The following is a 23,601-nucleotide window of genomic DNA, read 5'->3' as shown; positions in this document are numbered from 1 at the left end:
GATTTAGGACAATTTGCACACTTGTAGGGCATGCTGTTGAAAAAACATATCGGCAAAAGCCTTTTTCATAGGAAATTCTTAAAAGTGAATCAATACTTACTATTCCATTAATGATTATCTAAGAGAAAAATGAAAAAGAGCTGAATCTGTGTCTTCTGTAGGAAACTGAGGAAAAGTTCACACATTGCAATATTAAATTTTGAAATTTCAAATGTTTTCCCATTTTAAATGTTTTGGGAAGTACTGTTCTTTGTTAAAATCCTCACTTGAAGTAATATCTTGTTGAACTTGTCAAATAGGAGAGAACACCAACAGGGGATGTGACTTGACCTAAAAATAATAATAAATAATCTGCTTGTCCTGCTGTCTGTCCTATTTAATACGATGCTGTTTGCATGACTGTTGCCAGTGGAGGTTGCAGCTGTTGATCCACAATCACAACTGGTTGTTATAGAGTCCATTTTTAACCTCACATTTTTCAGGGACCAGCTGCATTCATCTTTTTCAACCATGGAACTCACCTCAGCATAAAGTTTGTAGGTTATATATCTTTATCAAGGCAAAATATCAAGTAGCACACCTAACATTGTTCTGGTGCTCATCAGTTGGTAACACAGTTGTATTTAACTCTCGGAAGCTTGAATCCAAGTTATTGTTCACCTATATATTTTATATACTATTTAAACATATAAAACATTACGTATAGGAATATTTATGTGTTATAATATGCAATTAAATTTATTTACATAAATATTTAGGTGAAGAAAAAATATATTCTTTTATCTACTTATGATGTCTGTATACCAAGTATGTGCATAAGCACTAGTCATTAAAAGCATCATGTGTTCAGTTCATGCTGTATATCTTTAAATATCTTTTTTGGACATTTCCTTACTGCACAAATCATCTCCTCCACAGATGATTTGTATGGAGATGTTATACCTCTGATGGACTCCAGACATTTTGCTCATTAGTCTAGTTTCTGGAAGTTCATCAGTCATATCTGTAAGCTCTTCATTACACAGTGGCACAGTTACTCATGTTACAAGAGAGCAAGCTTTTAAATTTCTCTCTGGATGACAGTGAGAGATTTAAAAGCAACTGTACTAAAGAAGGAATTTTCTAGTCTTCGGTTGTGGTTCCATGTAGAGTTTCTATTTTACACTGTCACTACTTGTCATAATGGATTTGATTTGTTTATTGATGTAGTTCATGGATCAGAACTTACAGGACAGGAAGATCCTTTGTTCCTCTACCCTATAATTTCATGTTGGACATCAAACACTGCTTATCGTGAAGGTAGGATGATTGGCATCTATTTTAGTTGTAAAGGCTTCTTTACTTTAGAAATTTTCCAATATAAAGCAATCTCCTTGTAGCTTGGAATAAGCTCTTAAAAACTTTTTCTTCACTTTGTTCTTATGTATACAAAATCAACTAAAACATAGCTTAAAAAAATCTTTAATATAGTCAAATTTAGACGTATATGAAGTACTTAAAACATGTTTAGATTATATATTTAATATATAAAATATTAATAGTTAAAATAATTTTGATAACATTTATTTTCTCATGAACTTGAAAATGAGGTCATTTTTACAGTTGTGCCAAGCCTTCAAAATTTTCATTTCTGTGGAATGTGCTTTTTAAATTGAGAGACACCATTTCCACATTAAATTTTGTTGCTGAAGGAGGAATTCACAAAAGACTGAATACCCTTGTGTTTTTGAAGTAGGATTTAAGTTTCTGGTATGTGGCCTTTGCCAATGCTTTTTTTTTCTTTAAATTTTTTTTTTAGTACAGGTATTCAAAGTAACAGTGGAGCCCAGCCTGTAAAATTAATATAGCTTTCAGATAGGATAAATGCTCATTTATTTCTTGATAAAAATTTTTCAAGACAGCTCAACAGTCAAAGCAGTTTGAAAACAATTAAAAAGCTGCCTAAATCTACAATGCAGCTCCACTGCTGCAGTGAGAACTGTGAGATGCTTGTACACTAATGTGGCTGTCACTGAGAAGAACAGCCTAAGTGAATAGGATGCAGTTACTTTGTTTATCTTTATTGTTCTGGGTTTTTTTTCTTTTTTTTTTTTTTTCCCCCCTGCATTTTCAGGCAAGTGTACAATTAGTCATGTTGAATATTATTATATAATAACACAAAAATAGTTCCAAAACTGTTTTCTTTGTCTGTATAATATTTGTCACCCTAGGAGTGTATGCAAATACAGTGAAGCTGTGATTCTGGATGCCCGGTCACAAAAATTAGTATTTAGCAACTGCTGTTGTATACCATGACCTCTATGATTTTAGTATCAGTATGTCTTTTCTTTATCATAGGGCCATAGAATCACACAATGGTTTGGATTGGAAGGGACCTTAAAGATCATCTAATTCCAACCCCCTGTATAGGCAGGGCCACTTTCCACTAGACCAGGTTGCTCAAAGCCCCATCCAACCTGGCCTTGAACAGTTCCAGGGATGGGGCATCCACAACTTCTCTGGGCAAACTTACCCTCATATTAAAGAATTTCTTCCTTATATCTAATCTAAATCTACCTTCTTTTATTTTATCAGCATGCAACATAACATGAATGTGTGCTTTGAGAGATACACAGTTGTAATTAAAGCTGAATTCAGAAACCTGTCACAGAATAAATAGAAAAAAAAATATTTATTGCTTTTTTGCAGTGATGAAATTCAAAAACAAATCACGTTTTCTTGAGTTCTTTATTCAAGTTTTGCACAAAATCCTGAATGAAGAGAAGGTTCAAAATGTCCTGGAATGGTCAGGAAATGTGCAAGCTTACTTGAAAAGGTAGGTTGCTGTTATAGTTGTACTGTAAAATTAATACTTGGGTTCATCAGTGTCACAATTACAGCAGAAACTGTAAATTGTACATGGTTGTAGTCCCATCTGTAGCCATTCCCATGGCTCCTAGTCTGCAGAAGTTCCTTGAACACAGAAAGTTTATACAGCTCAGAAACTGTTGTGCTGAGACTGTGTTGTACATGGAGACTTCTCCCTTGAAGCTGAGAAGTCACTGTGTCTGTTCAAAGATCCTGTCTACCATCAGCAATTTCCAGACTTTTCCTTTTCACAGACATCACTTTATAATACAGCCATTCACTGTATTATTATGAGGCAGTGGGACAGGAAAGAAAAACTGCCAAATTTACAACTCCTAGTGAAATACAAATTGCATGTGTTCTACCTGTTCCCAAAGAAAACCCTTGAACTATGAAGGGAGTTTAACATGATCATGATAAGTTTATCATTATTACTTCTTTGTCAGGAGGAATGACCACCTTCTCTCTATCAATGGAACTTCAAGACCAGAAACAAGTTCTCCCGCTCTGCCTGAAGGCACCAGGAAGTACTCCAGAGGAGTTGGGGAGTTCCAGAACGTGAGTTTTACTTCTAAGGAGTCATGTTTGTCTTTACTTGGCAGCATTGCCGTAAGCACAAAAATATTTTTAAAAAAACTATCTCATAAAAAAGAAGACATACTTAATTGCTAAAATCCAGGGTACAAACTCTCACTCAGCAAACCTCTGCACTCCTAAAACCAAGAAGAAAAGTTCACATTGGATTTATGTGAAAGACCAACTGTTGTGAGGTATTTGAGATAAGTCAGAGTAATGAATTCCAAAATCAATGAGAGCTTTCATATGCTGCCTTTAGAAAAACAAATATGTATGCCTTGGGTACCATCACATTAAGAAAAGGAGATCAGTTTAGGCCTTTTTAAGCAATATGTTGTACTTAGACTTTTTCATGAGTAATTGTTTCCTCTGCAGACATTCTAATTGCACAATAAAGGCTATTTGTTTAGAATTCTTCTAAAATATATTTGTGCTTTTATTCCCACGTAAGAATAATCTTAATGGATTTGTATTGTTTTTGAGGAAGAGTTTTCTCCCTCATAATTCTTAAGTAATGCTGTATTACTTCTAGCATTTGAAATAGATGTGGGAAAGACTTTTCTTTCTGGTTTTGCATTGCAGATTTTTACTATTTATAACAATAATAAAGAAAGTAATTGTTTTTGAGATAGAAACCAATAGTATATGAAACAATAGTTGGCTTCGTAGTGTCAGACATTTGACATATCCCTCCCAGAAAAACTGTAAAGTTTTCTGGAATATTAAATACTTCTTTTCCTGCTATATTTTGACAAACAGTTCCAGAATTTATTTTCTGTTCTGTTCCATTCCTGCATAATCCAAACTGCTGTATACCTCAAGTAACTGATAATGTAGGTATAAATAAATATTTGAAGTGTATTTAAGATTGTCACGAAAGATTGTTTTTAAAGAGTGTGGAGACCTCAGCTTTAAAGAAACCAGAGCCATCAGCTTTGAAGAAACAAAGACAAGAAACGTTGAGCCCTATTAGAAAAAGACAGACTCTTAGACAGTATTTTGTGAAACATCCAGACATAATGAAATCTCCAGAAGAACAAAGGTAAATGAATGCAAGTCGTGAGATTGCTTTACAGAACCAAAGCATTTTGTCTGAAATCTAGTTTACAGTTAAGTGTATATTTTAACTTTTTTTCCTGTGAAACGGATGAATTTGTGCAAAGTTCAGTTTCCTGCTTAAGCTTGGTATAAAATTGGCTTCCAGTCTATGGAACAAAATCTATCTCATCGCTATTTCAGAGAATAACTGTAGGAGATCATAAGGTCTTTGTATTAATAATCAAAGACTGTATTTCAGTTGTGTTAGCTTGAGTATGTTAATTTATTACGGAAGAAAAGCTGTGTTAATCTGCGTATTATAATGCTTTTCAAACTATCTTGGGGAGCTTAGTTGTTAGAAATCTAATAAAGAATATTTATTTGTTCCTGTATCAATTTTTATCATCCTTCTGCTAGTCTTTTTGGCTTATCTGTTGTGTAACTTTCAGAAAACCATTCCTTGATAGCAAGAAATGAAACCCCTTCTTTTGGCTGATAATTATATGCATTTAGCTAACTTAGCAATAACGGTACATTCTGAACTAAAGGAATTAATAGTATTCATTAACTGGTGCTTTGGTCACTTACCCTTCTAGCAGTTAGGAACTAGAAAACTAGAAAGTATATGAATATAAGCAATCACACAACAGATTCTAGAAGTATTTTAAGCAAAGATCTCTGAAAAAGTCTTCTGTACATGATCTTCTAAATATGTACCTGAACCATTTTTTGTCCTCCACAGAAAAAGAAAAGTTCCTTAACATGATTTTCATGTCTTTCAATGCAAGGCAGGGTCTAACCTAGATGTCTAACCTATCCTGGTTTTTTTGCTCTTTCAGCTGCTCATTGGCATCATACATAATATTATTGCTGTATAAAATAATCAGTATTGTATACAGTATGCAGTTCTGTCTACATTTTAAAGGCTGAAAACAAAAAGAAAAAACAAGGCTGAAAACAAGAAGAAAAATATTTTGGAATGATAAAGGGATTGGTTTATCAAAATGACATGTGATTCGATTACAATATTGTTATGTATATTCGAAAAGAGAAAATAGAAGTAATACAGACGTGTTTGATCTGGCAGAGAAACAAACAAAATCTATGACTGGAAGTTAAAGCCAGGAATCCACATTTGAAATAGAATGTTTTCTTCAGATTGAGGATCTGAAGCTACCAAAACATAGAAATAAAAAGAATGATCCAAATTTACAGTAAAATAGTAGATCCTCCATTTCCTGAACAGATTGTGTGAAACTGTTGTGGTTAGCCCCAGAAGGCAGCTCAGCACCACACAGCCACTTGCTCACTCTCCCCAGGTGGGATGAGGGAGAGAATCAGGAAGGTAAAAGTGTGAGAACTCACAAGTTGAGATGAGAACAGCTTAGTGGGTAAAGCACAAGCCGTGCAGAATCAAAGCAAGCCAAGGAACCCATTCGCTGCTTCCCATCGGCAGGCAGGTGCTCAGCCACTTCCAGGAAAGCAGGGCTCGTCACGCAGAGCGGTTCCTTGGGAAGACAAACGCCATCACTCCCAGCGTCGCCCCTTCCTCCTTCTTTACCCCAGCTTTATTGCTGAGCATGGCGCCACACGGTGTGGGACACCCCTCTGGTCAGCCTGGGCCAGCTGTCCTGGCTGTGTCCCCTCCCAGCTCCTGGTGCACCCCCAGCCCCTCGCTGGCAGGGCAGCGCGAGGAGCAGGAACGGCCTTGGCCCTGTGCGAGCGCTGCTCTGCAACAACTGAAACCATCCGTGTGTTATCACCACTGTTTTCATCAAAAATCCCAAACACAGTGCTCTGTGAGTATCTATGAAGAAAATTAACTCAATCCTGGCCAAAACCATGACAGAAACACACACTGCATTTTGAACAATAGTCTGCGTGAATGATTCGGGTACAAGTAACTTCAAACATAAGGCTAAACTTCTTGTAAGTACTAAAAAAAATGTCTTATTGAAGTTTGTAAAGTATAAGAAAGGATTTAGTGTGTGTTAATTGCACTTAAGATGGAAAACAATCGGGATACTTGTGTATCTTTATCATGATTTGATTTTCTAGAGCTCTGAGAAAACAGTTTAATTTTTTGTTCTGCGTATATTTTGTCTTAGGAAACACAAGGAAGAATTGCGAAAAGTAGCTCATCGCACCTTAGTGGTACTGCTGAAACCAATTGTGAGTAATTACTTAAACCGAAAGAAGTTTCATCAAATATGTCTTGAAGAGATGCCCTGGAGGTCTCAGATGAATATTTATCTGGCAATTGCACACTACCACTTATTTAAAAAGAAACTGGAAGAGCAATATAACATTGGAATTTGTGGTTCACAGCATCAAGACAGGTATATCTTACTGTATTATAAATCATAGAATCATTAAGGTTGGCAAAGACCTCCATGATCATCTGGTCCAACCATCCCCCTACCACCAATATTACCCACTAAACCACGTCCCTAAGTATCCAGCCTTTTCTTAAACACCCCCAAGGATGGTGACTCCACCACCTCCCTGGGTGATCTGTTCCAATGCCTAACTACTGTTTCTGAGAAGAAATTTCTCCTAAAATGATTGCTGTTAAAGTAGATCACTATATCATTGCCATTAATGCAAAGATTTGAATTACAGTATCATCAGTCAGTTTGTCGTATGACCAATTCAGTTTCCACATGCAAATGAGTATACAGTGTACTACTACTGTCTTCAGTCATAGGACAGGTGACATGCACATTTTTGGTTGCTTGCTTGACTGGTCAGATTTTATATCTTTTGAAAGTTTTGAAATATAATGGAAGATTTTTAAAAAAAAATGAAAACTCACTTTTGAGAAAGTGAATTTTATATGCTTATATCAAAATTCTCTCCTTTTTTTTTTCTTCCCTCTTTCTTCCCTTTTCTTCCATTCTGCAGTTACAATATTCTGGATCCTGAAATATTCTCCTTAAATAATTCTGGGACTGTAGTGGTGAGAGAATCTGTAGAGAATAACAGAAGAACACCAACTCCTTATCTCCTTAAAAAGTCACCTTCAGGACTGACCAAAAAACAAACTTGTAAGAACTTTTAATGGGTATACAAATTGAATCAGTTTCAACGTACCTTTTTCTTTCTCTTAATTTTTGTCCTGACTTCCGTCATTATTTGTGCACGTTACCACTGGAAAATCACTCATGCCCATTTAAAGAGGAGATTGGGTTTCTAGATTTCAAAAGTGTTTCCTGTATTTTCTCTTTTTGACATACCTATTATAGCATGTCATAGTCAATAATGAGACATTTATAATAACTCTGACCATTATTTACTGTGTTGATAAATATTTTTATCAAGTGATTACTCTTCATCCTGAGTTTATAAATTCTAATAATTTAGTGATATTGGCTTTTAGTTTGCAGAAGCCATACTTGCTACACCTATTAATTTGGTAATATTCCATATTATTCTAAATGCAATTAGAATTTTTGTCAATTTCTGTGGTTGTTAACTGCTCTGTAATTTTATTTAGATTTCCTAACTGTCCAATAATTTCCTGGGTCATTCTGTAAGTCGTTCTCAAAATTATAGATGGAATTTTATTATTATCTATGAAATTTAAAGTAAAATAGTTTAGGTGTCTTTCCTTACTGCATGCTCCACAGTGTTTTCCCGGGGCAGAAGCTACCTCAAGGTTCTTTTTTACCTTGAACCTTTTTTCTTCAAATTTCTCTTTCATGTTTTACCATTCTATCTGTTATCCCAGCACCATCCTTTGAGGTTTTGACAGGATCTGAAAGGCAGCAGATCTGTTTGCAGCTAATCATGAAATATAGGACTTTGATTACTTCAGACAGTGATAATATACAAGTCAACATAAATTAGCCTGCCTAACCACTGTAAGTTCAAGATAAAATCAAAAGTTTGGTCTTTTCAAAAGCACTTCAAGGAACACATTCTTGTCGGAGCTGTAGAGAGCAAAATTCTCCTATTGTTCCTTTGTTAGGAATCAACCAGACTCTGCCTTTTCCAAGGAGTTATGACAAAACTATCCAGTGAACTCACAGGTTCTCTTTGCAACAGCCTACTTGTAGTCATACTCTTTTGTCTTTCTTTATGTTTACAAGCCTTGGGAACTGCATGTTAATAACTAATATTAATCCTGCTTATTACATCCTAGCTGTTTCAGCAATTTTGAATGAAAGAATTTCACTGAAGTATGCAGTTTGCCTTGGACATCAAATATTGTTTATTGTGAAATTAGTTTCTACCATGAAACCTGTAGTTCAGATATTACTGTATCCCACCACCATGAACCTTCATGTTTCCCCTTTGAGGACAGATGCTGTTGAATAAAATAATGAAGTAATTCTAAGCATACCACAGAATTTGTCACAAAACTCTTTCTCCTAACTTTTCCTTTAAAGAGGCCTTGGCTTCAGAAAGGTTCTTGGGAGCTTGCCTCATGGTGACTTCTTCATAAAACTTGATAACTTCTGGGATGGTTGTGTTTTGGCTGTGAGGTTGGAAACTATTTGGTACATATTATTATTTTGCTTAAACTTTTTTTCTATTCCTGCTTCTTCCTCATATTAAGTAAAAGCATCTTACATTTTAAATATCATAACCTTCTAAATATGATAACCTTAACTTTGGCATTTCCTAACATTTAAGTATTTCGCTGGCACAGGAAAATCCTAGCTGACTGATAATATTTTCTATTTTATGTTTTGGAGAACTTTAACTCATTTTTAACCAGTGAATGTTTTGTCTTCAGATACAGATAGATCTTCTGAGCACACCAGTAAATTGAGTGGAACATATACTCCTCAAACTCAAATGACAAACGATATGGAAATATCCATCTTACGGTCCCCCAGAGAATGCAGCCAGTTTCCTTCAAATACCATTTTATTGGACCATTTTACAAAAATCTTTCTTCATTTAAGAAGAGCAGTGGTAATGTACATTTTCTTATTAAACACTGTATTTACTACTAAACACTGTATTGCAAAACTTTCTACATAAAAAAGCCTAAGGAAAAAAAAACATCTTTTTTTCAGGGAAAAACCAATGATTTCTTATCTTCTGCAAAACGTTCAAGCACAATGTATCAAATGTCAGACATATTACCTATCATAATGCATATCTCAATCAAATATATAATAATTTAACTGTGTTTTATTTTTAATTTAGTCTTTATAACTTTCCCTCCCATTTTTTGTTAAATATTTCTCAAAACACTTGCAGATGTACTTTTCCCTTTATATTGGTGGATGCCTTGGTAGTGTAGACAGAAAGACCAGGAACAGAAAGGAAAAGCAGTCTGACTACTCTTCCCATAAAACCACCTAAAACCAAGTAAAAATTTATTTTTAGGTAGTGTGAATGGATTTGTTTTCTTATTCTCACGCCAGAAGCAAAAATTTAAATCAATTATAAATTAGTGCTTCTATGAAAATTTCCAATAAAGTTTTTACAATGCCTTATATAAATTGAAATATTAAGTAATCTGTTATTAAAGATGATTTGTTGATTGTAATTTTGAAAGTTTACTTCTACCTTCTCAATAAAAGAATAAAGCTTTTCATTTCTGTATTTTCAAAGTATAACTCTATTCTGAATGATATACATAGGTTCTTGCTCACCGTGGTGGCCACTGGACATTGTTTCAAAATGCTTGCCGAGAACTTTGGAACTATACTCAAGAATCCCAGTCAATTGCTAAACATTCCCATTCCCATATGGATGCATTTCCCATTACGAAGGAGTTTCTTAGGAACACCATCTGGTTGCCATTTTATTTGGCATCAGACATGATCATTGATATGATAACTGAACTACAAGCAAACGATTCTCTTAAGGTAAGGATACTGAGATGATATATTCTTTATTATCATGTCTCCTGTAGAGATAATTTTCTTTCTCTTCTGTTTTATTCTGATTTCTCCAGGTTATTTTCTGTAGCAAGTTTTTAGACAAGCACATTATTTTCTATATAATTTGATTTCTCCTAAAAACAATTTTGTCAGTAACAGGTAGAATAATGTTTCTTCACTGTAGATTGTGGATCCTGAAGGAGACTTCTGCATTCCCAGTTGTTTAGGAGGTATTACTGATGAGAACGGTGGTTCAAACCTCCATCCACAGTCTCCCCTGGATGATGTGAATGTAGTCGACTTGAAATGGATATGTAATCTGGTTCTTAAAACAATAGAGTTGTTGTATCAAATGAAGAAATGGGAAGCACTTGTACACATAGCTGTACAATTTAACATATTTACACAGTAAGTTACAACAACTTTAACAAATACTAAAAAGCAGCATTATACAGTTAAATATACTGTTATTTTGATTGATTAATAAAGTAATTAATTGATACTTTGCTTTTTTTCAGTGAGAGATATACAGAACAGGTGATTCCGCTGCTGGTGTATGCTCAGAGGCAGCTCCTGGAAAGAAAACAGCAATTCAGTAGCCCAGACAGCCATGAATCTCATTTCATAAAATATCTATCTGATAATGCAAATAAGGTGAACTTCAAATTTCTTTTTTGGATACTGACTCTTAATGTGAACTAAATGTAGAGAAGTATGTTCACTGATTAGATTAATATGGTTTTCCATAATGTTCATAAATTGTGAGAATAATTTAATGAAAATATTTGAAGTGCATGAAAGGGCTTATATAACATGATTCCAGCAACAGCAGAGGTCTGGACTTGATGACCCAGAGAACATTTCGTCCATACATTGTGTACTCATTCCATATTATAAGCCTAAATCTAATTTTACGGTAGTTCTTGATGCTGCTCTTTTAACCTGAAAACATTTATTTGTTGCATAATCTGTGTGATTAATTAAAATTAAATACAAAGAGATTGCTTTGTTTCTGCATTGGAACACTGTTTTTAAAGACCAAAATTAATCAAACTGAGTTAATCCAAACACTAGCAACACCAGTGAAAAACTTCAAGAACTTGATTATCACCAAAGAAAAACAGCTGCTCACTGGAATTTAATGCTTTATATCTTTAGTAAGCTGATATTCCCACTGGATTTTTTTTTCATGGAATTAGCTATTAAAAACTAGGATTTTTTTAGCCTAATGTGTATTTCTAAAATGTTTTTCTAGTCAGTCGTATGGTTGATATTTTTGATATGTTTCTATTAGCTAACATATACACAGAACTTGAAGGAGGAGGGGAAAATGGGTTTTAGAACTCCAAGAAGGCATCATTCTGAACTTGTTTGGGGTTCAGGAACCACTGCCTTGCCTAGAGACAACATATTGCTACATAATGCTTGCAAGGCTGTGTCATGTCTCTCGGTGAGCTGTTTTCTACTGACTTCTTTCCGGCCTCACCATTCAGAACATAGTCCTTTGTATAAAAAAGGGCACCACATACCACCAACAAACCACAATGTTCTTGTGGAAGTTATTGAAAAACACTTGAAAGACAATGTAGTCAGTGGTCAGCCAATATGGATTCATGAGGGGAAAGACCTATTTAATTAGCTAATTTCCTTTTATGACAAGGTTGCCAATGTAGTTGACCAAAGGAAGCTAGTTGATATAATCTTACTGGGTCTCAGCAAAACTTTTGATACTGTTTCTCATGGTATCCTTCTAGACAAAAGTACATAATATGGTGGGTGAACAACTGGCTGATGGGTTGGGCTCAAAGGGTTACAGTAAAAGGGGTTACATCAGGCTGGCAGACAGTCACTAGTGCGATTCCCCAGGGCTCCATCTGAGTGCCAGTTCTCTTCAATGTTTTCATAAATGACTAGGATGTAGGACTTGAAGGTATACTAAGTAAGTTTGCAGATGATACTAAATTGAGGGGAGCTGTTGATGCTGTCGAGGGTGGAGCGGCCTTGCAGAAAGATCTTGACAAATTAGAGGGCTGGACAATCACCAACAATGTGAAGTTTAACAAGAGCAAGTGCTGGGTTCTGCATCTGGGAAGGGACAACCCTGGCTATATGTACAGACTGGGGGACAAAAGGCTGGAGAGCAACCCTGCAGAAAGGGATCTGGAGGTTTGGTTTGATGGCAAGTTGAATGTAAGTCACCAGTGTGTCCTGGAAGCCAAAAGAGCTAGGTGTACCCTGGGGTGCATCAAGCATTGCTTGCCAGTTGAGGGAAGAGCTTGTCCTGTTCTGCTCTGTGCTGGTGCAGCCTTGACTCGAATAATGTGTGTTTTTAGGCACCACAATATAGGAAGGAAGTAAAACTATTAGAGAGCATCTGAAGGAGTGCTATGAAGATGGTAGCCCTTCGGATCCAGAGGACAAGACATATGAGGAGCTGCTGAGATCACTCGGTTGGTCAGCCTAGGGAGGAGAAGACTGAGGGAAGACCTCATGGTGGCCTACAGCCTTCTCAGGATGGAGAGTAGAGGGGCAGGTGCTGATCTCTTCTCTCTGGTGACCAGCAATAGGACCTGAAGGAATGGCATGAAGCTGTGACAGGGGATGTTGAGGTTGGACATTAGGAAAAGGTTCTTCACTGAAAGGGTGGATGGGTACTGGAACAGGCTCCCCAGGGAAGCCACTGGGTCATGGCACTAAGCCTGCTGGAATTCAAGAAGTCTTTGGACAATGCTCTTAGACATATGGTCTGATTTTTGGGTGGTCCTGTGTGGAGCCAGGTGTTGGACTTGATGATCCTTGTAGGTCCCTTCCAACCTGGGATATTCTCTGATTCTACACCACTATCGTCTGAGTAATGTGGAAGAGCAATATAGTTTTGAAAGACATCTTAACTTACAGAATGAAGACTAATGTCAACTAATAGCAAATAAAGATTGTTCAGAAAAGACAGCATCAAGTTAGAAATTAGGAAGGTGTGACTGTGTTTCACAATGCAATGCCATTCAGAGAGACTTGAACTTTCTGTGAATTGTTTCTTTGCTCATGAAGTGATGTGTCTACATCAGCACAACTAGATGATAAGTACTGTCTGGAAGTTTTCCTTTCTGACAGGGTTAGACTGCTTCTGTTATTTCCTTAAAACTATTTTGGATATCCTTATTCTGCATGACATTGTGCTTTACAGGCAGTGTGCTCTTTAGGCATACTTGCACACTTACATGTACAGCTTCTTTGCAAGCATTTGTCCAGACAAAGAAAGGAGTATTTGCTGAACGTCAGTGAGCTGCTCATGATTACAGGAAACACCATAATAGATACAAGTTTAATTCATTAATATAAATTACTTACATTTTCCAACTTTGATCGCAAATTGAGATATATAATTTTACATCTGAACATTTATATGATATATCCAATATTTAGGTGTTGTGAATATTTCACATTTATTGACCTGGTATCAATACTAGTAACGGGACATCAGTGTCTTTGTAAATTTGTCCTCTTTTATTTTGTCATGTGACTGTGTGTTTAGATACTTAACTATAAACATGAAATATTTTACTTATTTTCTGAATATTGTTCAATGATCATGAAACAAAACTTGCTTTTTAGATGAGTTGCAGAGACTACATAGGGTGGAATCTACAGCTGCCTGTTGCCCATGCTGCTAGTGTACTGGTCTTTCCTGGATGCATTGCCTACCCTGAGATGAAAAATGATTATACAGGTCAGAGCTCATTTCAGTATCATGAGTTCTCTTTTTTCCCCAAACCTTTTTATTTTTTCCTACAGGATTTTGTGGTTTTAGTTTTCCGTCTTATTGTAGGTCTTCCACCGTTCCTGTAATTGGTTTATTTTAATATATGATCAGTTTTGTTTTCAAATTATTATTCTTGATATTTTGGATAGATAAAAATGTTGTGAAGATCTCTCCAAATATATTCAAACTATATCTGAAAGCAGAGAAGAGCAGTTGTCATCCAGACCTACAGTATGTTGAGTGAGCTTGGTGATCTTGGCCCAGTTTTCTGTGTGTATTGTTGGATAGCCACCAACACACACAGAAGTTAATGTGAACCTGCACTATTAATGATAGAATCAATACAAAACTGAAAGGAAGTATAGGGTGACAGAACACTTTTTTTTACCCATAGATGTTATTCTTTCCAATTGGGATTAAAGCGTTTTAGTCATTAATGGAAGCATAGTTCCTCCTGTCACAGATGTCAAGGCATTGTGCGCGAGACTTTGTGTGGAATTCAGCTGAGGAAAGTCATTAAATGGTAAATAATTCTGTATGTAAGAGTAGATAATATTATGCATTCCAGTGGAGAGAGCATGATGGCTTGGTATGTAGAAACTACAGGAATTGTAGTAAATAGGACCAGCAGTTGTAGTAAAAGGTTTGTTCCCAGACTTAAGACACCAGAATCAAAGTAGTAAGCTGAGCTGATGCATAGTCAGGGCAGATGGAATTCAGAGAAAATAGGTGTCATATAACAACCAAAATGTAACACTGAAAAAGATAAAACTGCTCAGAAGTGTAGTTCCTGATTGTTAATGATTTTTCTTTAATTCATGTTTTTCTTTAATTCCTGTTTGAACAGGGAAACAAAAGTGACAATTCCATTAATATATTTTAGTTTTTAGGTTATGGAATTGTTCAAATACATGTTTTACATTTTTTTAAATTAAAAATATGTTTATATAATGCAAATTTGTTCTCCATAATTGTTAATTTCTTTCAGGTGGCAGTCAAGCAAAACGTCTAGTTTATGTACCTCTTGATGTGAATGATACGCTGAAATGTTTTAGGGAAACTCTAAAAAAATCTAAATTTCACAGCAGAGCACTGAGACACAGCAGAAAACTACTTTCGTTATTTCTTGCACACACACAAGGTGAGTACTTCATTGAAGAGTTTCTCACTCAACAATGAATCATAGAATCATAGAATGGTTTGTGTTGGAAGGGACCTTAAAGATCATCTAGTTCCAACCCCCCTGCCATGGGCAGGGACACCTCCGAATGAATCATGTTGCTCAAAATGAAGCATGTATGAAGCGTATATACAGCTAAAATCGTAAATAGTAAAAGACTTTTTTTTATTAAATCAGGTTTTAGTTGTTACTGAGAATTAGAAAAAAAACAGAATATAAAATTATGCATGAAACTCTTTAAGTGCAAACTCTAAGCCTGATTTCTGATGATTTCTGTCTCTCAGTTGGATGATATTTTTTTTTCATGTAACTGTGTCACTTTTCTTTCTTCAGCCAAACCTTCATTAGTGGACTGACTGGCAGCTCTTACCAACTTATTTTCTCTAACTGGTTACATATTTTTATTTGGTTGTGCTCACCAATAAATTTGATTAGGAGACATACAAACAGAATAAGAACATAGGAAACTACATTAAAATAGCACACACAAGAATCATATATTCATTTGAATAATAAGGTGTGGAAATAATTGTGGTGCTGAATAGTAGAATACTTTTCTGACCTGGTCATATAAATTGTTTTTCTGATCTAGAAAATGTTGGAAGAGCAATCAGTCAAATCTCTCCAAACAGAAGGCTGGAATTTAATGTGGGAGCTGAACTGATATTTCTACCAATACCACATGACCTTTCTCAAGAAAAATTTAATTTCTCCAGTATGGTTGAGAGTAAACCAATACCACAGTCACAGCTTTCAGTAATCATCTCTTCCTATGAACAAACAATTGGTAATTGTTTTTTATAAATTTGTTTACAGTTAATGTGTAACGTCACTCTACCTATCTGTGCTCACTGTTTGTTCCAGTGTTATTTCCCTCTGTCAATTATAACTGTCTGAAAAGTGGTCTCCAGAAATGCACAACCTTCTCTCTTAATTCTGAAAATCTGCACTAGATCCTAAACAAGATACTAGTTGGTTCATCACATCTACAGTTCTCTCTTCTTATGAACAAGCATTACTTCAGTTGTGTTATGCTGATTAATTCCAAATTAAAAATCTGTAATGCTTAAGGGAATCATTTTAATTCCATGACATTTTTAATTTTTTTTTCCTAGGAAATAGGCCTTTCATGTTCTGTGCATTTGAGTATGAGAACCCAGTTACTTGGTGTCCATCCTACCTTTCTAGTATGGCTTTACTCATATATTTAAAGCTCAGCCTGAGAATGTTTTCTCAGTCTGAGAAAACAATAATACAAACATTTAGGTAAACAGATTCGTAAATACATAATGCTCTTGTCTTTAGAGTTAGTAGGAATAAGCAATAGTACATCTGAAGGCAAAACATGCAAGCCTAGTAAATCTTTCTATGATATTCATGCACTGAATAACATGCCAATGCATGTCTACTTCTCAAGCAAAATTTGTTCAAGATTCAGTAACTAACTTAATGATGTGACAATATTTTCTCTCATTGATTAAATAATAAATAACAGGAATCCTTGAAAAAAACAACCAGAGAGACCTCAAGGTTCAGGCTCTACATGAACTTGGAAATCTTCACTTTTATGCTGGAAACAAAAGGTACACTGTTACTGGAATTTAAAAGAGCAGGGTTTCATTATTTAATTCTTACACACTTGAACAGTTTTATAAATTCATGTGCTGTTTTCAGGTCCATATAACTTTTCTTCCTCTCACTCTTAGCTATATTTTGAGAGTTTTTTCTCTAGAAATAGTTCATCTTTCTTGGCTAGCTAATTATAGGATTAAGCATCTCTATATGTTTTTAGGAAGTAATATTTATCTCCTGACAATTTAATCTTAGTAAAAGTCTGAATGAACGTGTTGACCACCAATGGTATCTTTGTGTACTTAGAAACTATATTTCAGTTTCTGACCTAGTCAGAATTATTTATATATCAGGCGATGAAGGTAAAATGAAGCCAGTCTTATCTTTCACTTTGGAAAATGTCAGCAATATGATGAGTATGTTTTTTTATGTGTTACAGAGCTGCTTTTAAATATTGGTGTCAAGCCCTTGATGAAACACTCAACATTGCTGATGCTCTTAACAACTGGCAAAAGTTAGGTTTTCCAAAAAATGCTAAAGACTGCTTTGCAATTGGAAGATCTACTGATATTAGTCAGAAATTTATTTCTCAGGCGGGAATTTGGGGATGTTTACTTGCAGCAGTTTTAGTGGCTAAGATAGCTCAGTAAGTACTTTTTAAAAAAATATTTTATATATATATATAATTATATACGTATTTCTTTCAAAAGAACTGCTTATCCAGAACATTAGGCAACTTGAAATTAATTTAAAACACTAAACAGTTGCTATAGAAAAGGCTCAGCCATATAAGAAGAATTTTCCTTTCAGGAAGAAAGTTGCTTTTTTGGAGAACAGTGTTTGTTCCCTTTTCTGGAGTGCTCATCTTTGACCGTAATTGCAGCTGTATTTCATATGGAGAAATCATTGAAATAAAACAAAATGATAAAAAGTCATAAGCACAAGGATTTTACAGTCTTATTGATTTTCAATTGAAATATCACATCTCCCAAGTCATTGCACATATTAAATATTAATGTATCCTAAGGACAGATTTACCGCCTAAAGTACTCATTTTCTGGTGAATTACAACTAAATGAAATTTGAATTACTGTATGAAAGTCTACCATCAATAAATATTTCAGTACAGTACTGCTTGACTGCTGGTAAAGCACTAAGGATGTAATTCTAAGCTGTTTCTCAATATATCGTACACTATATAAAATGTACGAAATATAAAACTTAGAAATATCCATGCCAGCTCTAAATGACCTTAGAAGCATTATACCATGAAAAGGCAGAGCTTCATCTGAGTAAACTATATTAGCTGGCAAACAGGGCCTATTAATAACACTGTAAAATATCTGTAAACTGAAGTACCTTTGAAAGCATTAACATGGGTATTTCAGCATGAAATGGCGTTATGCAGCTCAGTATTAGCCCTCAAGAGGAAAAGGAGTGAGTTCAGGTTGATTTTAAACCACGTTTGTGCTCTTCTCATTCTGAGCTGTGGTGCAACCTAAGGTTCAGTGCGGCAAGACCCAATCCTTAGCTACTTTTAAAGGTGCTTCTGGCACATATTTGCTGCACTTTGTCTTTATTACTGTTATGTCCATTCCAACTCCTGGTAGGGATCTGGAGGAAGCAATCCTCTCAGCTCCTCCTTCAGCAGATCTTTTTTACTCAGACCTAACTTGGACTGTTAGACAACCTTCCCTCGAGTTGTTGTTTCTAGAGCAACTTATTCTCAAACTGTAAGATGCAGATTAAAGGACTGAAGTTGTATTAAAAATTTTGAATATTATAGATCAGAGGAATATCCTAATACCATGATGGTATTAGCTCTGGTGAGGTAGTTTGTCAGATTCGTTTAATCTAGGTAGACAGCTACCATGTGAAAGTCCATGTGCTGGATACATTGGGCTTTATGGAAAGAAACACATTTTGAGTTGCTAGATCTGCTTTATCTTTCTAGTTTTGGGTGAGATTATTTTTGGTCTTAAATTGCCTGTTTGTCTCCCTTAACTTCAGAGGGAATCTAGACAACTCCCTTTGTCTAGGTAGGCCTTAGGTCAAATGATTCTTTGAATGACGTGGCAGAACACCTGTCTACAAAACAGGCAGCTCTTTTCCAATGTGGAAAAAATCTAGACTGTGTTAGTATCATTATTATACGAGATAAAAAAGTTTGAATAATTTATATTGATGGACACGTTCATATTTTTTACAATTTGTGGTACTTTAGGTATATAACAACATCGAATATGAGATTAAGAACTAAACACTGCTATTTTTCTGCTATACTCTTTAAGGTAAGTGTACGATTTCAGTTAGAGTTCACAAATGACAAATTGCTTCTAATATTTAAATCTCAGTAACCCTCTATTAAAATATTTCTTTTCTCACTTTGATTGACTGATGGAAGCCTGGAGATCAGAGGTAGTTGACAATTTATGCACATTAGATTAGATGTATTTATTCTGTTTTTTAACATTATTCCTGTACTAAAGCCTAAAAATTATCACTTCAATGAGAAGTGAGTCTCTGAGAAATAATAAAATACCGAAAAGTGAAGATGACTAAAACATTTGGCAGCCAAATGTATTTTTCTTCTCTTGAAGTGTTCTGCTCAGGAAGAGGTGGATGGCATCAACAATAGAAGGATGCTGTCATTGATCTGTACAAAGTCTTCACAGATTGTCAGAAATTTTCAATCAGGAGAACAGACTCTTTAGAAAAAGATTTTTTTGGTATTTTGTTTAGCATTGAAAGTTATTATATTACTAAAATATAAATTCCATAAGAAGTTTGCTCTAAAAATAGAGGGTAGTCAAAATTATTTATTTTAATTTACAATGAAAATAAGCTTATTAAAATTAAATTTGAAAACTTTCAGAAACAAACTGGAGGAAAAAGAAGAGTTTCAGTTTACTTTTAAAAGGAAGTTTTAAGATATCAGTACCAAATGTGATAATGGAAAAAGAACCACAAGTATTCTGTCAGTTAGACTCCACTGGGGTCAATGTTAACTCGTCCCAATGCAGCGATAGGAGGTTAGTTGACTTCCAAAACAAACCAATGCCACATTCTAATATCTTGTGCCAGCCATGATTATGACTGTTTGACCTGTTTGGCTGCATTTAAAACCTTTTTAATTTCAGCAAAGGGAGAACAAGTTGAAGAAACAGAGGTAAAGGAGAATTTTGATTAGCTTCTAGCTGTCTAATTGCAGGTGGTACAAACCTGAACAGTTTTGATTCCTCCTTTTGACAGAAATAGTAGTAACAGTTTGTTGCAGCTGTATAATGGTAGAAATAATTGTGACTTGACTGAAGTGGGCCAAATATTAATTGGGATAGGAGCACCTTGCAGGGTGAGAGTCTTGAAAAATGTAATCAATTACTGTCACTGAACCTTGCCAAGTTCTAGCCCATAATTTGTTCCTTGATTTGGAAAGCTCTTTTATAACCTTATTTAAATTCCACCTCTCTTGTTGACTTTAGGCTTGTTAACATCTCAGATCTGAGTATGTCTAGCATATCATTGCTAATTATGACATGATAAACACAATTGGGAAGGAATATCCTTCATATAGACAATAGGAAGACAATAGACAATGTCAGTTTTCCTCCCTTTATAAGGGAGGAATATTTAAGTTCCTTCCTTAAAGTTCACATCAATTTTAAGTTATATCACTGAAGATGCACTAGCTGACCTAGTTAAAGGTTGAACTAGCCTTTGTTAGTATGTTATGGTCAGGTTACGTGGCAGAGAAGTAGTGGCAAGGTGTAGCTTGCTGCCTACAATTTTTACATTATACAGGGTATTTATTTATTCAGGAGGATAACAGTACATGCTTCACTTAGGTTAGGCATTTTAGATGAAATTTCCTTGTATGTACAGTTTGAAATACACTGTACTCAGAATGACTTTGAATGCAATCTGTTAAAGGCTGAACCAGCCTCTAATTGGCCTTAAAGAGGCCAGAAGTCTCTCCCAGAAGTGATGATTGAGGTGATTACTCAGCAAGTATTTAAGGATTAGTAAAATCGAACTCTTAGTGCTCTTAGCTTATGGAAAAAAATAAAATAAAAAATAATAAAAAAAAAGATTTTTCATCTGATGGAAAACATTTCCCATGAATTATCTTTACCCATCCTTGGACTGGTAAAGAGATGTTTGAATATTTCCCCAAAGCCATCTTGACGCATTTTTCGTCTGCATTTTCCTTGACTATGGAAATGCTTAAATGAATTATTAAATTCCTTCTGTGTGCTGATCAGAGGCTTTTCCTAAGAATTATCTAAGAAGTCTTAGTAAGGACCCCTAGCGATTTATTAGTTTTTTTTTCCAGTGCTTCCAGAGATTTATTTGGAATGCTTTGACTTGGAATCTGAGAGAAATGCCATTGGCCTCTTAGGAAGATTTCTCATTACCTGGGGAGTACTGGTTGATTTGTGATTATTTTTCTGCACCTAGATCAGTTTCTCACTTTTGCAGTCCCATGAAATGCTGTCCATGGACTAGTTACAGCCTTTTTTTTTATTTTTTTTACCATAAAGTTCACAAGTAAGGCAGCAATCATTTTAGTAAAAGTATTTTTCATGTGTTGTCCTGAAACAGCTGGATACTTTGGCATTGGCTGAGTTTCATTTATAAGTCATTTATAAGTCTAAAGAGTCAGAGGTCTTTAGTGTTTCTTAAATGCCTATACTTCTTTTTACATGTAATTCATTGTTATTATTTTCAGACCCTGTTTAGAGCTTCTCTTCCACACCCTACATCCGATTGTGACTTTGCACAATATGAAATGAATATGCTCATTCCTGGAATAGATTTGTTCTCTGATCGCTACAGAGCTGATGTCTCTACTGTAGTTGCAAGTCTGAATTTCCTTATGTTCGAACTACACTGTGCAAAACACAATTTAATAGTAAGTATTAGTTTATGATATTGTAATTATTACATTATTGTATTGGATATATTTATGACAAACCATGGAAGCTCTAGTCAAATACCTGTATGGTTAGGTTCTGTGGCAACTTGCTCACATTCTCTTATTACTCAGTATGGACTGTTTTCACAGTTGCCCTCTTACATTGATCATGTGGCCATTGCTTCCATTTAATGACTGGCCACTTCCAGTTTAACTTCTTTCACAGATGCATACATTGGAATAAATAGATTGAAATACTTACTAGTACTGAAAAGGTGCAGTTCTACATCTGTTCCTGTTTGCACCTGTATGCTCCAACAAATTTTCTTACATCATATCAGGTAATTATTTGATACCTCTATAAATCAACTCCTGGCTTGACACAAAATTTCCCAGCAGAAGAGGTAGATAGTTTTCTGCTGCTTTAATGAGAAGAAATCACTTAGGCAAAGGTCCTGCAAGTGGCAGAGACAGTGCAAGGGAGGGGAGAAGATCATGTGGCTGGCAGCAAAAGAGTAAGATTAGGGGGTGAAGATAGGAGAGAGGTTAGAGAGGAGGATGCAGCAAGTTGTTACTACTTTTCTTTTTTTTTTTTTTTTTTTTTTTTTTTGATCAGTAAGCCATTCGTCTGATTGATTTCTTCTGGAACTTCAGGCTAAATGTCTGTTTTATCTCTGGTTGTTGCTTCTTTCCATCCTGCTTTACCGGAGTTCACTTTGTTATTAAGTTCTGGCTAACTGCCCTCACTATGGGAGATCAAGTGAGATCAAGGAGCAGACAGCTACCTGGAGGCAGGGACATTTAATTTGACTGCTTGCTTCACATGGCATGCACATTTTTGATTCCTTTTGCACGTACACTAGCAGAATATAGATCTGGGCCATAGATCATGGTCAAAGCGACAACAGTTTCAGCAGGATGAGAGCTTCATTTCCACTGAATGTTTAATGTGTATGAATGTTTTGGATGGTGGGCACTAAGAAGATTCAACAAAAATCAAAATACATCAGGATTAAAGTTTTATTAAAAAAAAAAAAAAACAAAAAAACTTCAGAGACTCATTTTGTAGAAGCACTTCAAATTGCATTTGGAAACTGTTTGGGTACAATTAAAATATTTGCTTGAAGCTTTTGTAATCCAAATTCTGAAGCTACTTTATGAAAAACTGAAAGTGCATTTGACAAAGAAAGTAACAGTGCTGTTAGCGTTTTCCAAGCTCAGGGACATTATAAAGTGAAGAAAAATGTAAAAGCTGAACAATAATTAAAATTTGGAAGCTCTTTCAGTTTGAATAAGCAAATATATCTGTTAGGAAATAATCTGCTTTTTCTGAAGTCTTCAATAATAATAAATACAGTGTGTGTTTGATAGAAAGTGTGATTTATTTATTTTTAACATTCATGTTGTTGTCCCTACAAAAGTATTCAATTTGAAATGAAAGTAAATGAATTTGTCAATAAGTCTCATCAGCATCCAGTTTATTTTTACAACTGGTATCATTTCAGTTAGACAATTACTAGACTTCATTGTGTTTGTTTTCTAAAGCTCACAACATTCTATTGTTTTGTTACTTATACAGAAAAAGTTATGGCATCAAAGTGCAGGCAGTTTTAGAAACCCGTGTTATCAATATCTTTACACTCTTACTTACCAACAGTATAGTAAAAAAAAACAGTCAAACAACCAAACCAAAAAAACACACAAACTTGAACCAAGAGAATAATTTTGGAGAAACTTTGCATTCTACTTTTTGTATCTCATATAAGATAGTACTAAAGAATTAGGGGTTAGCTTTAGTCAGCTGAAGAACTTCATAAAAGGTTCATCCTTCATAGAGCGTAAGAGAAATAGTGGTGTTAATTCTGACGTG

General features: G+C 35.1%; 1 protein-coding gene across 4 annotated transcripts in view; it reads left to right on the top strand.

Annotated features, from left to right (window-relative positions):
- Nucleotides 1–23,601, top strand: part of CFAP54 (cilia and flagella associated protein 54) — a 116,268-nt gene that overhangs the window by 54,176 nt on the left and 38,491 nt on the right. For 3 of the 4 annotated variants that reach the window (XM_048061210.2, XM_066994698.1, XM_066994708.1), the window contains 17 exons: nt 1,210–1,299; nt 2,689–2,815; nt 3,294–3,405; nt 4,317–4,465; nt 6,570–6,800; nt 7,366–7,508; nt 9,203–9,384; nt 10,062–10,289; nt 10,489–10,712; nt 10,823–10,958; nt 13,917–14,031; nt 15,053–15,205; nt 15,837–16,031; nt 16,740–16,827; nt 17,256–17,462; nt 19,041–19,107; nt 21,546–21,728. In XM_048061210.2, coding sequence (XP_047917167.2) covers nt 1,210–1,299; nt 2,689–2,815; nt 3,294–3,405; nt 4,317–4,465; nt 6,570–6,800; nt 7,366–7,508; nt 9,203–9,384; nt 10,062–10,289; nt 10,489–10,712; nt 10,823–10,958; nt 13,917–14,031; nt 15,053–15,205; nt 15,837–16,031; nt 16,740–16,827; nt 17,256–17,462; nt 19,041–19,107; nt 21,546–21,728 — 2,630 coding nt within the window. The remainder of the gene's footprint in view (nt 1–1,209; nt 1,300–2,688; nt 2,816–3,293; nt 3,406–4,316; nt 4,466–6,569; nt 6,801–7,365; nt 7,509–9,202; nt 9,385–10,061; nt 10,290–10,488; nt 10,713–10,822; nt 10,959–13,916; nt 14,032–15,052; nt 15,206–15,836; nt 16,032–16,739; nt 16,828–17,255; nt 17,463–19,040; nt 19,108–21,545; nt 21,729–23,601) is intronic. The other variant, XM_066994717.1, reaches the window with a different exon arrangement.

This window comes from Anser cygnoides, chromosome 1, assembly GCF_040182565.1.
Source record: "Anser cygnoides isolate HZ-2024a breed goose chromosome 1, Taihu_goose_T2T_genome, whole genome shotgun sequence".
Taxonomy (NCBI): Eukaryota; Metazoa; Chordata; class Aves; order Anseriformes; family Anatidae; genus Anser; species Anser cygnoides.
This window is presented reverse-complemented; position numbering and strand designations above follow the sequence as displayed.